General features: G+C 47.3%; 1 protein-coding gene and 1 non-coding gene across 2 annotated transcripts in view; both read left to right on the forward strand.

The window, feature by feature from the left end:
• Positions 1 to 9,369: 9,369 nt before the first annotated feature.
• LOC145396350 (uncharacterized) overlaps positions 9,370 to 18,778 on the forward strand; it is a 172,468-nt gene continuing 163,059 nt past the window's right edge. Inside the window, exon 1 of the mRNA XM_080269742.1 lies at positions 9,370 to 9,487. Within this exon, the coding sequence (XP_080125868.1) occupies positions 9,470 to 9,487 (18 nt within the window). The 5' untranslated portion in view covers positions 9,370 to 9,469. The remainder of the gene's footprint in view (positions 9,488 to 18,778) is intronic.
• Positions 11,742 to 11,858, forward strand: LOC145396417 (5S ribosomal RNA). The gene has a single exon (XR_013896775.1). It is a non-coding gene; the product is annotated as a 5S ribosomal RNA (ribosomal RNA).

Genomic DNA, 18,778 nt, shown 5'->3' on the forward strand with positions numbered 1-18,778 from the left:
CTGTGATGGCCTAGGGGTAGTGAAAGGCTGCCAATGTCAGCTTGGTGACAGCTGCTAATATAAGCGCTATGAAATGATTGGCAGGAAATCTAGACAATGCATAATAAATTAGGTAGTCCCAAGTGAATGCAAATATCACTAAGGCTTCTCCCTTCTTTTCTTATATATATTTTTATTACGAGAATAGATTATATGGCATATTTCAATGGGAAATAAACAGGGAATATTAGCGAGCAAGTGCATGTGAGGTGTTGTCAGGTGATAATTAGCCAATTCCAGGTGTATGGCACTATCACTTACCTTATTTCTTTTTTGTATATATTATTTTGTATAAGAATAGGGCATAGGGCTTATTTCAGTGGATGAAATCATGGAAAATTCCGGGGAAGATTTGCTTAGCGCAGCGAGGCTGGGCAGGCGAGAAGAGAGGGTAATGGAGGGGAGGTAGGGAGGGGAGTCAAGAACGGGGAGAAATGGCTAAATTGTCAACAATGGATGGGAGTACAGATGAGATTAGGAGTGCTGACTAGTGTTGGACATTGGCAGTACTGATAGATGATACAAGCCACCACTTGAAAGCCCGGGCAAATTCAAAATAACACAGAATCACAAAAGTGATGCCCCGTGGTATGATCCCTTGCTCCCAAGCATCACAAAAGTGACACCCCACAGTTAAGGGGTTAAACGTGTGTTGCTCCCGGGTTGCTGCATTGGTTTCCGGGTATGCGGTGGTGACGAGCTGCCTGGCCTGGATTAGTGCATCATCCTGGTTGCTATCGTAGGTTAAAGCGTCGAGCTGTGACAATGCTACAACTTTTCTCAAGGATGGCGTGATGGCTTGGTCACTATTTGACTGAAATTTGCCCATGTCAGCTCCGGGACGATCTTAGGTGCAATACTGGCCACTGCTTTGGCCAGGTGAGGCAGGGTAGCTGCTATCCTCCGTCTGTTGTCTTCAAACCCTATGTCCAGGAGTGGTTCAACCATGGAAAGGTATGTGTTTATATCACATTGCTCAGGGTCGAATTTGGGTAATTGCATGTGAGGTTTGGTTGCCATTTTGTTAATTTCCCTCTTTTGCTCCTCCATGTATCCTCCTCACCCTAAGAATACTAGGTGCTGAGCATGGGTTCTCTTTCAAGACTAGAACTAGAATATACCATTAGAGGAACAGGACATAAAAACTCTGGTCAATCAACCTTACACCTGCATTATCTTAAATTCACAAATCACTAGATACAATGTAGATACAATTGACGCACAATACACTGTTTGGGTAAAAAGTCATTCTCGGGACAGGAGGGATCCTACAGGGCTGCTGAAGTCCGGGGCTCGTACAGGTGTCGGCTGGGTGTGGGAGGGGTCCCGTCAGGTGTGCCTTCCCTTGGAGGGCATGGGACTACCCTCAGGGTCTGCATCGTTCTGAGTGGCCTGCTGGGTGGCATGGAGAGGGGCCCTTCTCTAGTGGGGCCTCGGTGGAGCATTTGGTCCCTAGGGCTGGGACCAAATAGGGAGAGTAGGTGTGCTTCTCTGTGCCCACCCTGGAGAGAGGGTTGTCATCCTCTGGGTCTGGGAAGGTCAAGCCCCGGGGTCCGAGGGGCCCCTTGGGGAGTACGGGGACTGCAGTCTTCCTCAGGTTGGGTCACCATCAGGTGTGGTCTGTGCCATCCTTTCCTCTGGGAGTCCGACAGTGGGTGGTCTCGCCTGGGCGCTGGCTGGACTGCTTGCACTGCCGGGGTAACGATGAAGCCTTGCCAGACCTCCTCCAGACAGGGTAGTTCCTCATGGGGGCTGCCTCTGTGGGGGGAACAGGAGGGGTGGGCTGAGCAAGGGACATCCTCCAGAGGGGAAGTCACAGGGGGCGGGAGATTGGTGGTGTCTGGTTTCTCCCTGACGTGACTGGTGGCCGTTGCTGAGGTCCCAAGGGCAACAAGGGTAGGGCAGCTAGTGGCTGTCCCTCTCCTGTCAGTGCGGCTAATGGGCGTCAGCGGGGCGCGACTTCCTGGCAGGACTGAGGGTGAGGTGCAGCTAGTGGCCGTCACCGAGGTCCTGTGAGGGGAGGCATGGCTAGTGGCCATTGCCAGGGCCTTATTCTACAGGTGGACTGTGGTCTGAGTGCAGCTAGTGGCCATCACCTGCTCACTGGTGTAACGAGGTCCTGGGAGGAGAGGGGATGGCAGGCACAGTGCAGCTAGTGGCCATCATGTGCCTGCTGGTGTGGCTTGTGGCCATCACCGAGGTTCAGCTCTCTGAGGCAGCTGCAGAGGGAGAGCAGGCAGTGGCCGTCTCTCCCCTAGTGCGGCTAGTGGCTGTCACTGGTTTCTGCAGAGGGAAGGAGATGCAGCTAGTTAGCGGCTAGTGGCCGTCTTGATCCTCGTGCGGCTAGTGGCTGTCACTTGGGCGCTGTCTGGGACTGAATTATCAGCCCCACCCTGATCCTGGTAAGGGCTGGTCCAGCTGGAGGGTAATGACCTTGCACTGAGTATTTCTCGCTGGGTCCATTGCGAGGAATAAGGGCGCAAGGTAGTAGGGGACATAGGCCCATACCACATGAGTAGCGCGCGCACCCTAGACGCCCCTCCAGGGTCTTCCCCTGGGGTGGGTGTCGCGACGTCTTGGTGGTGTCTCGTCTCAGAGGGTATTTCAGTTTTTCTTTTTTCTTGGAAGGAACTGTATTTGTGGGCTCAGCCTTTGGTTCCTTCTTCCTCACATAAAAAAAAGAAACTTCTCATGTCTGGTACCCTTGCGATGCCCACCGAGGGCAATGCCCCTTGCCTGCCTCACTCCTCCAGAGGCTGAGTGGGATGCCCCTCTCGCTCTCCCCACACCCCAAGGAGCGAAGCTACCTCCCCAGCAGAGTTGCAGTGGAGAGGTTCTGGAGAGGCCCTGTAATGAGCCTGGGGATATGCTCACTGCAACCAGCCCCCCTATGTCACCCGTCGCTGCCAGACTCCCAGAGGAAGAGACGCCACAGGCAGCCCCTGACGGCCTCTCGACACAGGTGAGGCTGCAGTCCCCAGTCATTGAGGGATGCCCCCAGGACTCCTGGCTGAGATCTTCCCAGACAAGCCAGCGAGCTGTCCTCCACCAAGGGCAGGCGCAAGGCAGTGTGCTTACTTGCCCTTCTCGACCCCAGTCCTGAGGGTCGACTCACTCATCGAGGCCCCTCTAGGGAAAGGCCTCCCTCTATGCCACCCCGCAGCCCACACCGGACAATCCGGCCCACAACAGTGGTAAGGTGCCCCTTCAGAAAGCGCATGCCTGACGGGACCCCTCCCACATCTGGGCGACACCTACAGCTACTCTGTCACCTGTAATCACAACTCTCGTCCTTTGTGTCCATTACAGTGTGTAGAATCTGCCCATTTGTGTTGTGCCCAGTACTGTGCGTTTGTATGACAATATATGTGTCAGATGGGTAGGTCTGTGTTTTTTAGCCCTGTTGCTCTGGTTCCATGTGTTATGTTAGGTGTTTTTAGGTGGCTTCCTGCACTGGAAACGCCTAAGCTGCAGTTGGGTTCTTTTGTAGACAGGAGCTTAAATAGTCAGAGAGAGGTAGGGCACAAAAACTCAAGGCAACAGCCTTACACATATATTGACCAACTCTAAATTGTGGAGCAGGCAGATGTCACAAACAAGAATCTAGACAATTATTAGACATATATTAATATCTTGGGAGGCAGTATCACACAGGATACTATTCGAGCAATAGTTCTAGGTCAGATTGAATAATGCACTGAACAGTGTTGGGGATATTAGGCCGGGGATTTGGTCACTGTCACTTTGGTGAATTTACACTGATTTCAGGATGTGGGGCTTGGTTTTAGTCTCTGTGTTATTAAGGGACTTTACTACTAGGGCCAAGGTATGTTCACTGCTGTCACTATATTCACTACTCGGCTCTCCTTTTCTGTCACTGTTTTCACTGTAGGTTAACACTCACATCACTATAGCACCGATGGGTCTTTACTTAGAGTTCCCCTTTTTACACATCTCAAACCCACTGCCTGAATAAAAGTCACTACTGCAGTTTCACTGTCACTCACTGTCGGGATCTGGGTAGGGCGGTGGTGTGGCAGAGGGAGGTGGGGAGGCTCACAGCCCGGTTCCTGAAAGGGGCTGAGCTCCGCCTGGGGCCTCTGTATCCCGTGGCCATGGGACCACTCGTTGGGGCATGCTCTCTCATCCGGGGCTGCATGCAGCAAAGGGCCCTGCACTGTCGGGGCTGGGAACTGGAGTACAGCCCTCAGGACTGGGGCCAAAGAGTTTCCTGAAGCGCTTACTCAAGCACCTGATGGAGGACGAGTGTTTCCTGCATCAGAGTAGGGAGATGTCCCTCCCGGGGGTCCTGGGGGGGCCTGGAGGTCCTGTCAGCTGCGGTCTCCTGCAGTTGGGGACGCCATCAGGAGCTGGCTGCAGCGTCGGCCTCCATCAGAGTCTGTCAGGTAAGGAACCTCAGGGACCGGCTGTACTGAGAAGAGCCCTGTGGGTAGTATGGGGCCTCTCCAGTAGTCCTCGGGGCTGGGACCTTCCTCCTGAAGGTTGCCTCGCTGGTGGTGGACAGTAGGGTCGTCTGTGCTCCCACCAGTTGGCGGGGCTGATGGCAGATTGCCCTCTCGTAGTGAAGTCACAGGGGGTGATGGGCTTTGATGCTCCTCCCTGGTGCAGCTACTGGCCGTCACTGGTTCCTGTAGGGGGGGATAGCAACACCTGACGGGGGAGCAGCTGCAGGCTGTCTCCTGCTGTTGAGCCCGGCTACAGGCCATGGCCTTTTAACCTCTCTGTGGCCTCCGGCGTCAAATGACGTTTAGCCGATCAATGGCCACGGGCGTCGTTTGAGCGTGGCCTATAGAAAACTGCAAAAATTTTTGGGAAGTGAACGAACGTTCTGAACGTCTTCACACTGACCTACACTACACTCCCATACATCTCATCAAGCAGTTCAAAACCTGCTGCTGTGATGAGTGGATTTTCGATTTTTTCACTCCTAGCCATGCTAAACAAGCACAACTACACCCATTATCTGACCCAGGAAGAGCATATCATCTTTGTCCTCTCTTGCAAAACACACACAACCACCTGTTTACGATTATAAAGTAATACAGGCACATAAAAAAAAGACATGATAAGTGAAAAATACATTTTTGTCTTGGTATCTTTACCTACTGTAATTGCTCAGGTTTGCTGTAATGGTTTGGATCATTTGATGCAGTGGAACTTGTAGAAAACTGTGAAAACCTCCGGGAAGTGAACGAAAATCTGGGACATGAGACTGACCTTGACTTCCCCCTCTCACACATCTGTCAATTCACCACCTGCTGTCATGACGAGTGGATGCACGATTTTTTCGCTCGTGGCCATACCTAAAACCGCATAGTTACACCCATTATCTCGACCCAGACAGAAAATACAATCTTTTTCCTCCCTTGCAAAACACATACAACTATCCTGTTTACGAGACAGAAATATATATTGTGAAAAAAAAAAAAGATAAAATGATAAAGATGAACGTAAAACGGTAAAGATGAACATGTTATTACGGAAAAAATACGTTTTCCCCCGTCTGTAAATTTATTTATTTCTGCTGTGTATCTGTGTTCGTAATAATTAGACTTCTGAAACTGTATTACGATTCTATTTTTAGCCATGCTCATGGTGTGGGAGCTCGAAGTTGCGACTCAACTTCCTTATTGCTAATCGGATCTGACCCTCCACTTTATTCTCCTGTGGCAGAGTCTAACGTTGGAGGACGTGCAGTTTTCTCATTTAGGACCGAAAATTCAACTCTTTCGCTCCCTTTTCCAAGCATGGGCACAACGATAACGTAAAAAATAACTCGAAATTACCATAAACATATATCAAAAAGGTGAAAAAATATTCATAATTTTTTTTCCAGCCATTCCTAACAGATTATGTACTGAAATCATTCGATTTCATCATATCTCATATATGCACAACATTTCAGCACCATTCGTATTGTTTTGGAAGGTAAAAAAAAATAACAACACCTGCCCAGTTGCGTTGCGGCAGCGCACCTGGGCGGCGATATCGGTTGCCGATATTTCTGCAACTTCCGCGCTCCATCGCAAGCCATAAAATGCGCCTAGGAAGCTGGGATTTGCACTGTTAGGTGCATCAGAACTTTCTCTTCAATATGGCAAGAAAAGAAAATCAATTTTCGAAACTTCAAAAAATGGCCCCGGTGTCGGCCTGACGTGCACGGAAAATTCTGGGCCTTCAGCCATGGAAGGGTTAAGGGCGTGGCTACTGGCTGTCACCTGTCCCCGGTTACTGGCTAAAATGCCCGCCGCCGGACCGTCCACCCCGCCACCCCCCACCCCACCACCGGGCCACCACCACCCCACCACCCTAGGAAGAGATAACGGGGAGGTTAATGACCCAGGGCAAAAGGGTCACCCAACCACCACTGACCTGTGCCCCTTCTCCCCGCAACTGTCCCAACGCCAGGTGAGCCTAGATCCGCAACAACTTCAACGGCGGGTTGACCATCAACAGCAGTGGGGTGGGACTGATATAAAATCAGTCCCTAGTAGTATTGTGGTGATGACCACAGCTTCACCCCAGAAGGGCAGGAGGTCCCTTGGTGAGCCACGAGGTGTTCGCACCTCTGCCACAGTGAGCCACGAGGGAACACCACCCTCTGCCACAACTCTGGTGAGCCACGAGGGGCTAGTACCCTCTGCCACAGTGAGCCACGAGGGAACACCACCCTCTGCCACTACTCTGGTGAGCCACGAGGGGCCAGTACCCTCTGCCACAGTGAGCCACGAGGGAGAAATACCCTCTACTACTACCAGGAGAGGAGGTCCTTTAGTGAACTGTGAGGGAGAAATACCCTCTATCACAAACAGGGCAGGAGGCCCAATAGTGAACTATAAGGGGCCAACACCCCTAGCCACCCCAAGGGTAAGAGCCCCTTGTATAAAGCCAAAAGTGGGTCCCAGGGCCGATTGACCTGGTGCCAAAGCTGTGTCGGAGACGAGAGAGAGAGTCGCCTGTGCTACCCTCCCTGTGTAAGAGAGAGAACATGGCCTCCGTGTGTCCTCTATCTTCAGCCAACTCCTGCAGGAGTAGCTGGACACCACCCGGGAGAGTGGCACCGAAGGTGTCCCCCGAGCAAAGACCCAGTCTCAGTCAGGACCTACCTCCCACTCCCGGGAGATTCCTGTCTCCCCCAGGCACCAGCAGGAGACGAGGCCGCAGCCCACACCTGACGGCGCGTTCCCTGATAGACCTCCACAGTCCTCAGACCCCCAGGCGAGCCCAGCAGCCTACCAACGCTGCCCTCCTCCTGCCTCAGAACCTCCGACACCAGACATGACTTCTCCACCTGTTTGGCTCCAGTCCTGAGGGCCACCACACCAGGTCGAGGCCCCACATAGACGGGCCTCCCTGCACCACAACGACGAGACCCTGAGAAGAGGGTCTACAACAGGTCGAGACCCCAGGCAAGAGGGTCTCCCTGCACTGTGACGACGGGACCAGAGAGGAGGGTTTACAACAGGTCGAGACCCCAGGCAAGAGGGTCTCCCTGCAACGCCTCAGTGGATCGGACCCGGGTCGAGTCTCCCCCCAACGGGTACGGTGATTCCCGCCACAGGTAGAGCCCCCGGAGGTCCCCTTAAAGTGACAGAGTGATATCGCCCTAGAAAAACGGGCAAGATTAGTGACATTCCCTCCTACATCCGAGAAAGTGAAACAGGGACAGTGATACAGTGACAGAGTGAATAAGAGGGATCCCATCTATAAGTGCCCGTGATTACTTTCCCTTTATTAAAGACTATAATTCTGGGCCCGTGAATCTAGTGTTGTTCCCCCAGCCCAGAATAGAGGAGTTCCCCCTTACCAGTGTACGCGCGGGCGAGAGTCACCGCGCTGAGCCCAACCCGTCAATTGTAGTGATCTGCTCCCCCTGTTCTTTTATAGTAATATTCCTCCCCTGGGCCATTAAGCCTATATATATCCCTCTTGTGCCAGTGAACTAAGACCTTTTGGACTTTAATGAAAGACAGTCACATCCACTTATAGAACCCTAACCCATTGTAAAGTGTAATTACAGTGCGTGTGAATATCCCGTGCTATCTTAACGTAACTTTGTATATCTGTATCCCCTGTCCGGAATATCATTCTATGTAATATTGTAACGGTGTTAGAATTAAGGTAATAGATGTGTTAAAGGTAGACTGCCTAGTTTTTATGTCCTGTTCCTTTGTTAGTGCTTTACTTCCGGTCCGGAAAGAGGACCCCGCTCAGTAGCTAGTGTTTTTAGTACGAGGAGTCGGCCTAAAAACACTCAGCATAACGCTGGCCCTGGCACTTAATGGGGAGCGGCTACTGGCCATCTCCTGAAGGCTAGAGCGGCTAACAGCTGTCTCTAGAGGGCCTTCCGAGCAGATACCGGCCACCTCCTGAAGGTGCGAGTGGCTATTGGCCATCTCAAAAAGGGTGCAGCTGCTGACCGTCGCTGGGATGCTGCAAGGAGCTATCTTAGTAGCTCCACCCCGATCCTGTCAAGGGTCAGCTCGCCTGCAAGGTAGTCTCCGTTTCCTTCTATGGTGGCAGCAGGTGAGTTCCGGGTCACAGGGGCGTGCGGCCCTGGCGGACTTACATCCTTGTCTCCTGAGTCGGGCCGCGCTCTGTCCGCCCCTCCATAGGCTCCTCCTGGGAGTGTTGTGATGCCCTCAGTGATTATTCCCGGTGCTGTGGTGCCCTCTGAGATTATTCCCGGCATTTTAGCATATGCTCTAGACCCGTCTTGAAAAGAACCTCAGATCAGTTCCTCGTACTCAGGGAGCAAGAGGTTGAACCTTGAGTACGTAGCACAACAGCTATATATAGTACTGTATGATTTAAGTAACACAGAAGAGGACGGTAAGGTGTAACATGCAGAAGAAATCACTTAGGAAAAGGTGTTTACGAGAAGACTAATATTATGCATGCTATTCATGCAGAATATGGTTATATTAGAATTATTTGGGTAACACAGAAGACGATAAGGTGTAATAAGCAGAATAAATCACTCAGGAAATAGTGTTTGTGAATTTCGTCGAAACCCGCCCGGTTGTCCGGGAGAACTGACCTTGGCAACTTTGACCCTGACGTCCAGCGCGTTTTGTTGTTGTTGATTTTTTTTTTTTTTTAATGGAGACGTCACATATATCATATCCACAGGAAATTTGGGAACATTGTGGAAAAAAAATCTATATAAAACATGTAGGACCCATTCAAATGGTTAAACATTAACCAATCATATGTGACTGGTGAGTCGGAGCTTTTCGCCGCCGGTCAGAGTTTAGAACATCTCTTACTGCCAGCCGTCCATGGCGGTGGGGTTCGTATGCCTGGTTGGGAATATCCGTGATGTCTCAGTATAATACGTAGCCCTTAAAACATCAGCTGCAAGAAGAAGCATAATAGTGAGATACCACCTAGCGAACACGTCTAGACAATGAACGAGGAAATACAAGTAAGTAGCTTTGGCTCTGTACTATAACAGTACCATTATCCGTCAGGATTTTTGGTAGCTTAAATGATTGACTTTGTTTACTTTGTAGAAATACGTCCCTTATGGACGCAGCTGAGGTGGGCCTCCGCTGTAACCAGGCATCTCCACGTTCCTCGTTATAAAGGTATGCAGAAGAAAAGGATGTGGGAGTGATTTTAATGACTTAAAAATTGATTCCCACATCGATAAGACTGTGTCGAAAGCAAACAGCATTCTTTGTCTTTTAAAGAACTTTGAAGAATTGTACAGAAGGATTCATTACTATTTACAAGACCTAGATGCTCCCATATCTAGAGTATGCTGTACAAATATGGTCCCCCAAACTGAAAAGAAACATAAGATAGAAATCCTGCGAAGGAGAGTAGCCTGTCACATCTTCCACATCAATGGAACCTGGAGTTTGAAGAAAGACTAAAAAGATTAAGCCTACCAAAGCTAGAAGAGAGGCGATATGATTGTAATATTTAAAATCACGTCTTCCAATCCCGGAGGATTGGAAGTCAGGTATAATTATTCCCTTGTACAAAGGATAAGGGGAAAAAGAAGTGTTTGGTAAACATAGGGGCATTTGTCTTCTTAGTATAATAGGAAAAGTGTATGGCAGGATACTTATTGACAGAGTTAGAGAAAGAACAGAGAAATTAGTTCGAGAAGAACAGGGAGGCTTTAGGAAGGGAAGAGGTTGTGTAGATCAGATATTCATTCTTAGATCTTTAGTGGAAAAGTTTCTAGAGAAGGGAAAGAAGTTGTATGCAGCTTTCATGGATTTGGAGAAAGCATATGACAGGATGGATAGACAAGGATTGTGGAAAGTGTTAAGAATATATGGAGTAGATGGGAAGTTGTTGAATGCTGTGAAGAGTATGTACGATGGTGCGAAGGCTGCAGTGCGTGTGGATGGTGAACTAAGTGAATTTTTCTCTTTGAAAGTTGGGTTGAAACAGGGATGTGTCATGTCTCCATGGTTGTTCAGTCTGTACATGGATGGGGTAATAAAAGAGGTACAAGGTAGGGTAGTGGATGTTGGAGTGGCCCTGGTGAGAGAGGATAGTGTTTGGAAACTCCCTGTACTGTTGTTTGCAGATGATACTGTGTTGTTGAGTGAAGACGAAGGGGAGCTGCAAGGATTGGTGGATGAGTTTGGGAGAGTGTGTAAGAAACGGAATCTAAAGTTGAATGTAGGGAAGAGTAAAGTGATGGTCTTTGAGAGAGGTGAAGTCAGTGAATGTACAGCGAGGTTGGATGGTGAGGAATTGGAAAATGTGAGTATGTTTAAGTACTTGGGTAGTGTGATGAGTAAGGATGGAGGTTTGGAGGGTGAAGTGCTTGAAAGGGTACAGCAGGGAAGAAAGGTTGCTGGTTCTTTGAAAGCAGTGATAAGAAACAGGGAAGTGAGCATGGAAGTGAAAAAGTTACTACATGACAGTATTGTGATACCAACTCTAACGTATGGAAATGAAGCTTGGACATTGTTGGAAGGACACAAGTCAAGAGTGAGAGCAGTGGAAATGAGTTATTTAAGAGGAGCCTGTGAAGTCACATGGAGAGACAGGCTGACGAATGAGGATATAAAGGAGCGTTGTGGTGTGGATGTGGATGTGATAGGAAGCGTTATGAGGAACATACTGAGGTGGTTTGGCCATGTGGAGAGGATGGAGGGTGAAAGACTGACGAAGAGAGTGTATGTGAGTGAGGTGGAGGGGGGACAAGGGAGGGGGAGGCCGAGGATGAGATGGAGGGATGGGGTGGAGAGGTATATGAGAGAGGGGTGTGTGAGTTGGGAGCGGGGGGGTGAAATGGCGGGGGACAGGGCGACTTGGAGCCGATTTGTTTGTGGCCACCCCAAACGGGATTGAGGCGTCTGGCAATAGATAGATAGATAGACAGGACTCGAAAGACTGGACTCAAGTAACATGTTTCAAGCAAAAAACTGAAGTCCAAGAGGCCACTCAAAACAGCTTTTTAACAGATGTAGTAAACCACAAACAGAAGGAACTTTCATGCATAGGATTATAAATGTCTGGATCAGGCTACCTGAAACTGTTGTGAGTGCCACTTTGGTAAATGTTTTTAAGGGAACATATGACAAATTTATACTAGATACAGAATTGGAGGCAGGCAATAGGATCTGTGTAGATCAGTAGTGAATCCCATGGATTTTAATGGTACTGGTAAGTTTATACAAAGTACGTGTGCAACAAAATATAGTAAGGTGGCTCGGCCATACCACGTTGAGTACACCGCTTCCCGTCCGATCAGCGAAGTTAAGCAACGTTGGGTCTGGTTAGTACTTGGATGGGTGACCGCCTGGGAACACCAGATGCTGTTGGCATCCCTACGTGTCAAGTGGGGTTGGTGGAGGATTAGTGCCCCTCCCTGTAAAACAATTAACTCTAAGCCCTTGACCACCCCGTTTGGGATACATGGCGTCTGGCAATGGATGGATGGATGGGTTTACACTTTAAGAAGCAGAAAGACATTGCCAATTCAGTTCATATTCTTCCAGTTTGTTTCCTGTATTTTTCTATTTTCAGGGTGGTAAATGACCTTTTTCTGCTGATTGTTTTTTTCCCCATTATTATTATCAGGTTCCTTAAGCCATACCTATGATTGTTTGTTTCCAGTGTAATGGAAGAGACGTACTCAAACATACGGTATCCAAGGTGAATTTCCTTTCCCATTTCCCAACTGGATATTAGGTTAGGTAAGGTTTAGTTAAGCTTCTGCCATTATACTGGCAAATCAAACGGCAGTTGACATAGTGGAACATACATAATTGAAAACAGCAAGGAAACAGATTTAACAAGAAATATTTATTTAACCTAGCTATCACTTCAGAAGTAATTTGAAATACAGTATATAACTGACTGTCAGGAAGAAGAACTGATATATTAATGTGCTTCTGTTGCCTGAAGTAAAGTGTATGTTCACCAAAGTTGTTTTTGTGTGTTTGTGTGTGTGTGTGTAATTTCACTGGGTCGGTCAGGATCACCTGATGGTCGTGATCATCAGCTCTTACCCTCCTGGAAGGGAGCTGAGAGCTCATATAGTCCAATCTAAGGGCAAGGCTGTGACCTTCACGCATGCACACACCCGTCCCCTTGCTCAAGGGGGACAGTAACCACCCACTTCGTCAGTGAAACTTTTCGCAACCTGAGCGAAGCGCGAACTCCCGTCTACCAGATGGCAAGCGAGAACGTTACCACTGCACCAGCGAGCAGTGTGTGTGTGTGTGTGTGTGTGAATTTTTGTCGTAGGCTATGCCCCTGGCAGCATGGTTACTGCAAACTTGCCAACTAAATACATAAGTGCATCCTAAGTGACCAAGCTCAGTCCCAGAGTCCCCATAATTTTTAGCTGCCAAAGATTTCCACTAAGCTTAACCTTGAAAACTAATATCTCACAGATGCAAATAGCTTCTGGTAGTAGGCCTGTGGCACCAGTTTTACGTTACGGCACTCGACTGGATTGGTCAAGGTGTCTAAGTATCTATCTATCTGTTGCCAGATATTTCAATCCCAGAAGGGGTGGCCACAAACAAATCACCTCCATGTTGCCCTGTCCACTGCCATTTCACTGTCCTGCTCCCAGCTCACACACCACTCTCTCTCTTATACCTCTCCACTCCATCTCTCTGTCTCATCCTTGGCCTCTCCCCCATCCACCTTACTCACATACACTTTCCTCGTTAGTCTGTTGCTCTCCATCCTTTCCACTTGGCCAAACCACCTCAGTGTATTTCTCCTAACTCTTTCTATCACATCCACAGCCACACCACAACACTCCTTCACCTCCTTATTTGTCAGTCTGTCTCCAGCCTTACTGTACATCTAGTAATTTCATTTCTCTCGAAGACCAGAACTTTACTCATCCCTACATTCACTTTTAGATTCCATTTCTTACACTTCCAAACTCATCCATGAAGTATTTTTGCCGTGTTATTGAATCTTTGTTCTGTATTCATCCAAGCCTAGTCCTATTTTTTTTCAAACCCTACCACTGATGTCAAGTCAACCACACTCCCATGGACGCTGTTGCAAGTGTCCACCACTGTCACAAAATGAATATTTCCATATGTTCAGTCACACTTGTTGTTTGTGAATTTTCTTGCTGGTCCCCCTTGTTTTTATTTCTCCCTCATTCACAGTTATATTATCACCCAGCACTGTAGATTCCACTCACAGCCTTAAAAACTTCAATACTGTCTCCATGTGTTCATCTCTCGGCCAGTGTGGGTAAATCTAGCATCTTAAGTTGCTCCTCGTACAATCAGGGTTGGCAAAATACCCGCTTTATTTGAAAAAGCCCAACTAACCTGATTTTTTTTTTTTTTTTTTTTTTTTTTTTTCACAAAATAACCCCCCAAAAAAGCAAAGGTGGGTTTTTTCAAAGTGTACCATAAAACAAATAAAATAATAATGTTTATACATTATTATGGACAGCCTAATTAAATTATACTCTTACACAATGAGAATTGTACACATTGAGTTGAATGAGGGGGATGATTATTTTCTGACTTGTTTGTCTCTTACCCCTGGGCTGCCTGCTACACTGTAAAACATGTTTCAACATGAGAGCACACCTTATGAGCCGGCAGGGAGATCAGTGCACACTACACAGTAGTAGGGGAGGGACTCACTTCCATTGCTGCTATAGCTTTCTTTGGTAATTTTACACTTTCATTTCTCATTATTCTTACATGTGAAAAATCACTTCCATAAGTGAATGTACACATCACATTAACTGTAATAAGAGCCTTAGGGTAACAAATCTTAGACTATCAAATAGACCTATATTCAGAAAGACAGCTCATAATACTATCTATCTATCAATTTTTTTTTTTTTTTTTTTTTTTTTTTTTTTTTTTTTTTTTTATGTGTCCGACTCTGGGCAAAGGCTTCAGAGCCTATTGCTTGGGGGCACTGACCTATCCCAAGGCCCAGTAGTCCTCCTACACCTCAACATGTCACCAGATGCCTCAATCCCGTTTGGGGTGGCCACAAACAAATCGTCTCCACGTCGCCCTGTCCCCCGCCATTTCACTGCCCTGCTCCCAACTCACACCCCCCCCTCTCTCATATACCTCTCCACCCCATCCCTTCATCTCATCCTCGGCCTCCCCCTCCCTCTTCCCCCCTCCACCTCACTCACATACACTCTCTTCGTCAGTCTCTCACCCTCCATCCGCTCCACATGGCCAAACCACCTCAGTGTGTTCTTCATAACGCTTCCAATCACATCCACATTCATACCACAACTATCTATCTATCTATAGCCCGACGCCCTAATCCCGCAAAGGGTGGCCGCAGACAAAACGCCTCCAAGTCACTCTGTCACCCACCATTTGACTCCCCTCCCCCCAACTCACCCCCCCTCCCTCATATACCTCTCAACTCCATCCCTCCACCTCATCCTCGGTCTACCCCTCCCTCTCCCTCCCTCCACCTCACCCACATACACCATCTTAGTCAGTCTTTCACTCTCCATCCTCTCCACATGTCCAAACCACCTCAGTGTATTTCTCCTAATCTTTTCAACCACATCCACATCTACCCCACAACATTCCTTCACTTCTTCATTCGTCAACCTGTCCCTCCATGTCACTCCACATGCTTCTCTCAAGTAACTCATTTCCACTGCTCTCACTCTTGACTTGTTCCCCTCTTGCAAGGTCCATGCCTCGCTTCCATACGTCAGGGTAGGGATCACAATACCATCATGCAGAGACTTCTTAACTTCCATACTCACCTCCCTATTTCTCATCACTGCTTTCAGTGTGCCAACAACCTTCCTTCCCTGCTGTACCCTTTCACGTACTTCATCCCCCAAAGTTCCATCCTTACTCATCACACTACCCAAGTACTTGAATGCACTCACATTCTCCATATCCTCACCATCCAACCTCACTGCACACTCTGTGACTTCATTCCTCTCAAACACCATAACTTTACTTTTGTTTACATTAACTTTCAGCTTCCTCCTCCTACACACTGTCCCAAATTCATACCACAACGCTCTTTTATATCCTCATTCGTCAGCCTGTCTCTCCATGTGACTCCATAGGCTCCTCTTAAATAACTCATTTCCACTGCTCTCACTCATGACTTGTGTCCTTCCAACAACGTCCAAGCTTCACTTCCATACATTAGAGTTGGTATCACAGTACTGTCATGTAGTAACTTTTTCACTTCCATGCTCACTTCCCTGTTTCTTATCACTGCTTTCAAAGAACCAGCAACCTTTCTTCCCCTTTCAAGCACTTCACCCTCCAAACCTCCATCCTTACTCATCACACTACCCAAGTACTTAAACGTACTCGCATTTTCCAATTCCTCACCATCCAACCTCACTGTACATTCACTGACTTCACCTCTCTCAAAGACCATCACTTTACTCTTCCCTACATTCACCTTTAGATTCCGTTTCTTACACACTCTCCCAACCTCATCCACCAAGCCTTGCAGCTCCCCTTCGTCTTCACTCAACAACACAGTATCATCTGCAAACAACAGTACAGGGAGTTTCCAAACACTATCCTCTCTCACCAGGGCCACTCCAACATCCACTACCCTACCTTGTACCTCTTTTATTACCCCATCCATATACAGATTGAACAACCATGGAGACATGACACATCCCTGTTTCAACCCAACCTTCAAAGAGAAAAATTCACTTAGTTCACCATCCACACGCACTGCAGCCTTAGCACCATCATACATACTCTTCACAGCATTCAACAACTTCCCATCTACTCCATATATTCTTAATACTTTCCACAATCCTTGTCTATCCACCCTGTCATATGCTTTCTCCAAATCCATGAAAGCAGCATACAGCTTCTTTCCCTTCCCTAGAAACTTTTCCACTAAAGATCTAAGAATGAATATCTGATCTACACAACCTCTTCCCTTCCTAAAGCCTTCCTGTTCTTCTCCAACTAATTCCTCTGTTCTTTCTCTAACTCTGTCAATAAGTATCCTGCCATACACTTTTCCTGTTATACTAAGAAGACAAATGCTCCTATGATTACCACACACTTCTTTTTCCCCTTTTCCTTTGTACAAGGGAATAATTATACCTTACTTCCAATCCTCCGGGACTCTACATTCCTCCCAGGCCAATCTGCACATCTTCCACACCCATTCTACTACTATCTCTCCCCCATGCTTCAGCATTTCACCACACACTCCATCAATTCCTGGGGCTTTCCTCAATTTAACTTTCTTCATTGCTTCCACAACTTCTATCCAATTGATTTCTTCCTGTCTTCTCACCTCCCTCCTTCTCCCAGCCATTCCCCAGCCACTTATACTCGCATTACTTCCATCCTGTATGTTCAACAATTCCTTAAAGTGTTCTCTCCATCTGCTCACTTTTTCTCCCTTCTCCACTAGTAATCTACGGTACCATTTTTATCTTTCACTCCCCTGCTAACCTCACTTCCACCCTGTCTTACTCTCTGCACCTCTTTCCAGAACATTTTCTTACAGTCCCTCCACTTTACACTCAAATTCCTTCCAAATTCCTCATCCATTCTCTTTTTACTCTCTCTTACTAATCTTTTCACCTCTCTCTTTCTTTCTGGATATAACTCTCTCTTCCACCTCTCAACTTCTTCCACGCCCCTATTATTCATCCATTCATTGTATGCTTTGTTTTGTGCCACAGCCTGTCTCACCTCTTCAGTCCACCACGCTGTTCCTTGCACCTCCCTTCGTCTTCTCTTCCTCCCACACAGCACATCACATGCTGGACATATTTCTTCTGTAAATATCCTGCACACACCTTCCACGTCCCTCATCTGCTCCATTTCATATTTGCCCAATCGTTCCTCCACTTCTCTCTTATATTCTGCCTTTTTCTCATCCTCTTGTAACCTTTCCACTCTCCTTGCAACTACAGTACTCCTTCCTCTCGTCTTTCCCTTCTTCTATTCCTCCATCTTACTTTGATTCTAATTCTGGCCACCACCAAGTAGTGGTCAGAAAGTCCACTCCCCCAGCCTCTATAAGCTCTTGCATCCATTATACATCTTCGCATTCTTTCATCCACACACATAATCAATCATTGCCTTCCTTTCATTCAGTTCACCACCCACCCTTCTCATCACTCGCCATGTATACCTGTGGATCATTTTATGCCTGAAGAGGGTATTGGCTATCACCAACCCCCTCCCAGCACAAATGTCCACTAACGCATTGGCATTCTCATCTATCTCAGCAGGCACACCCCACTCACCAACTATTCCATCCACCTTCACATTCCCTACTTTACCATTCATATCACCGATCAAAAACACTCTCTCATTCCTTCCAAACTTTTCCATGCACACTCACTATAATGGACTAATTGGGGCCCAAACCATTCCGAAAAATGCAAAATTCCAATAAAAGCGACATCCGGACTTCCCCCTGCTAATCCAGACATTTTCTGATATATCAGACATTAGTTCGGATAGCATGAATGGTTTTTAAACTGTTTTGACTACGGTACCCTTGCAGTACTGTACTGTGTTATACGAGTAACTTCACTACATTAATCAAATGGTACCGTATAATATATATAATAATACTGTACTGTCCACTGATAAACATGTCTTTTATTTACCTTAAAAACATGTCTTTTATCTGCCTTATTGTGGTGAACATAGCTGGAGTGGTCAGGCAGTCCAGACTGCTTCTGGCTTTATCGAACTTTTTCCGACATATAGGAATTTAGTCCTGTAGCTCGTCAAGTCCGATAAAAGCAAATTCCAGTCCATTGAAGTCTATTATATCAAGGTTTTACTGTATTTTGAATTAAAAAAAAAACAGTAAAGTGGGTAATTTTTTTTTTTAAGTGGGTTTTGTTGGAAAAGCCCAGGTGGGGAAAACCGGACCACCCACTTTGGTGCCAACCCTGCATACGATAGATCTTATAGTGTTGGAACAAATTCATTTGGCCCGTTGCTGCACACTTTCTGTTATTTCTATGTCTGTCTGTCTACAGGCAATCCTCCACATTCGCGGAATCAGCTTTCGCGGGTTTTACAGATTTGTGAATTGCCTTTCTGTGGAGCCAAGATTGAATTTAATGGGTATGGTTGTAAAAAGCTGGGGTAAATATGTAGCTATTGGTGATATTTTATGCTGCTTTCGGGTCCCAGATATGGTTTATTAGGTGCGGTAAGCATTGTGCACACTTGCTCACAGGGGGTGATTTGCGGCTGTAGAGGCATTTATGGGAAGGTGCACCAAACATTCGCTGAAAATC

Source organism: Coenobita brevimanus, chromosome 37 (assembly GCF_032717465.1).
Source record: "Coenobita brevimanus isolate Jiangsu-jjx chromosome 37, ASM3271746v2, whole genome shotgun sequence".
Lineage (NCBI taxonomy): Eukaryota > Metazoa > Arthropoda > Malacostraca > Decapoda > Coenobitidae > Coenobita > Coenobita brevimanus.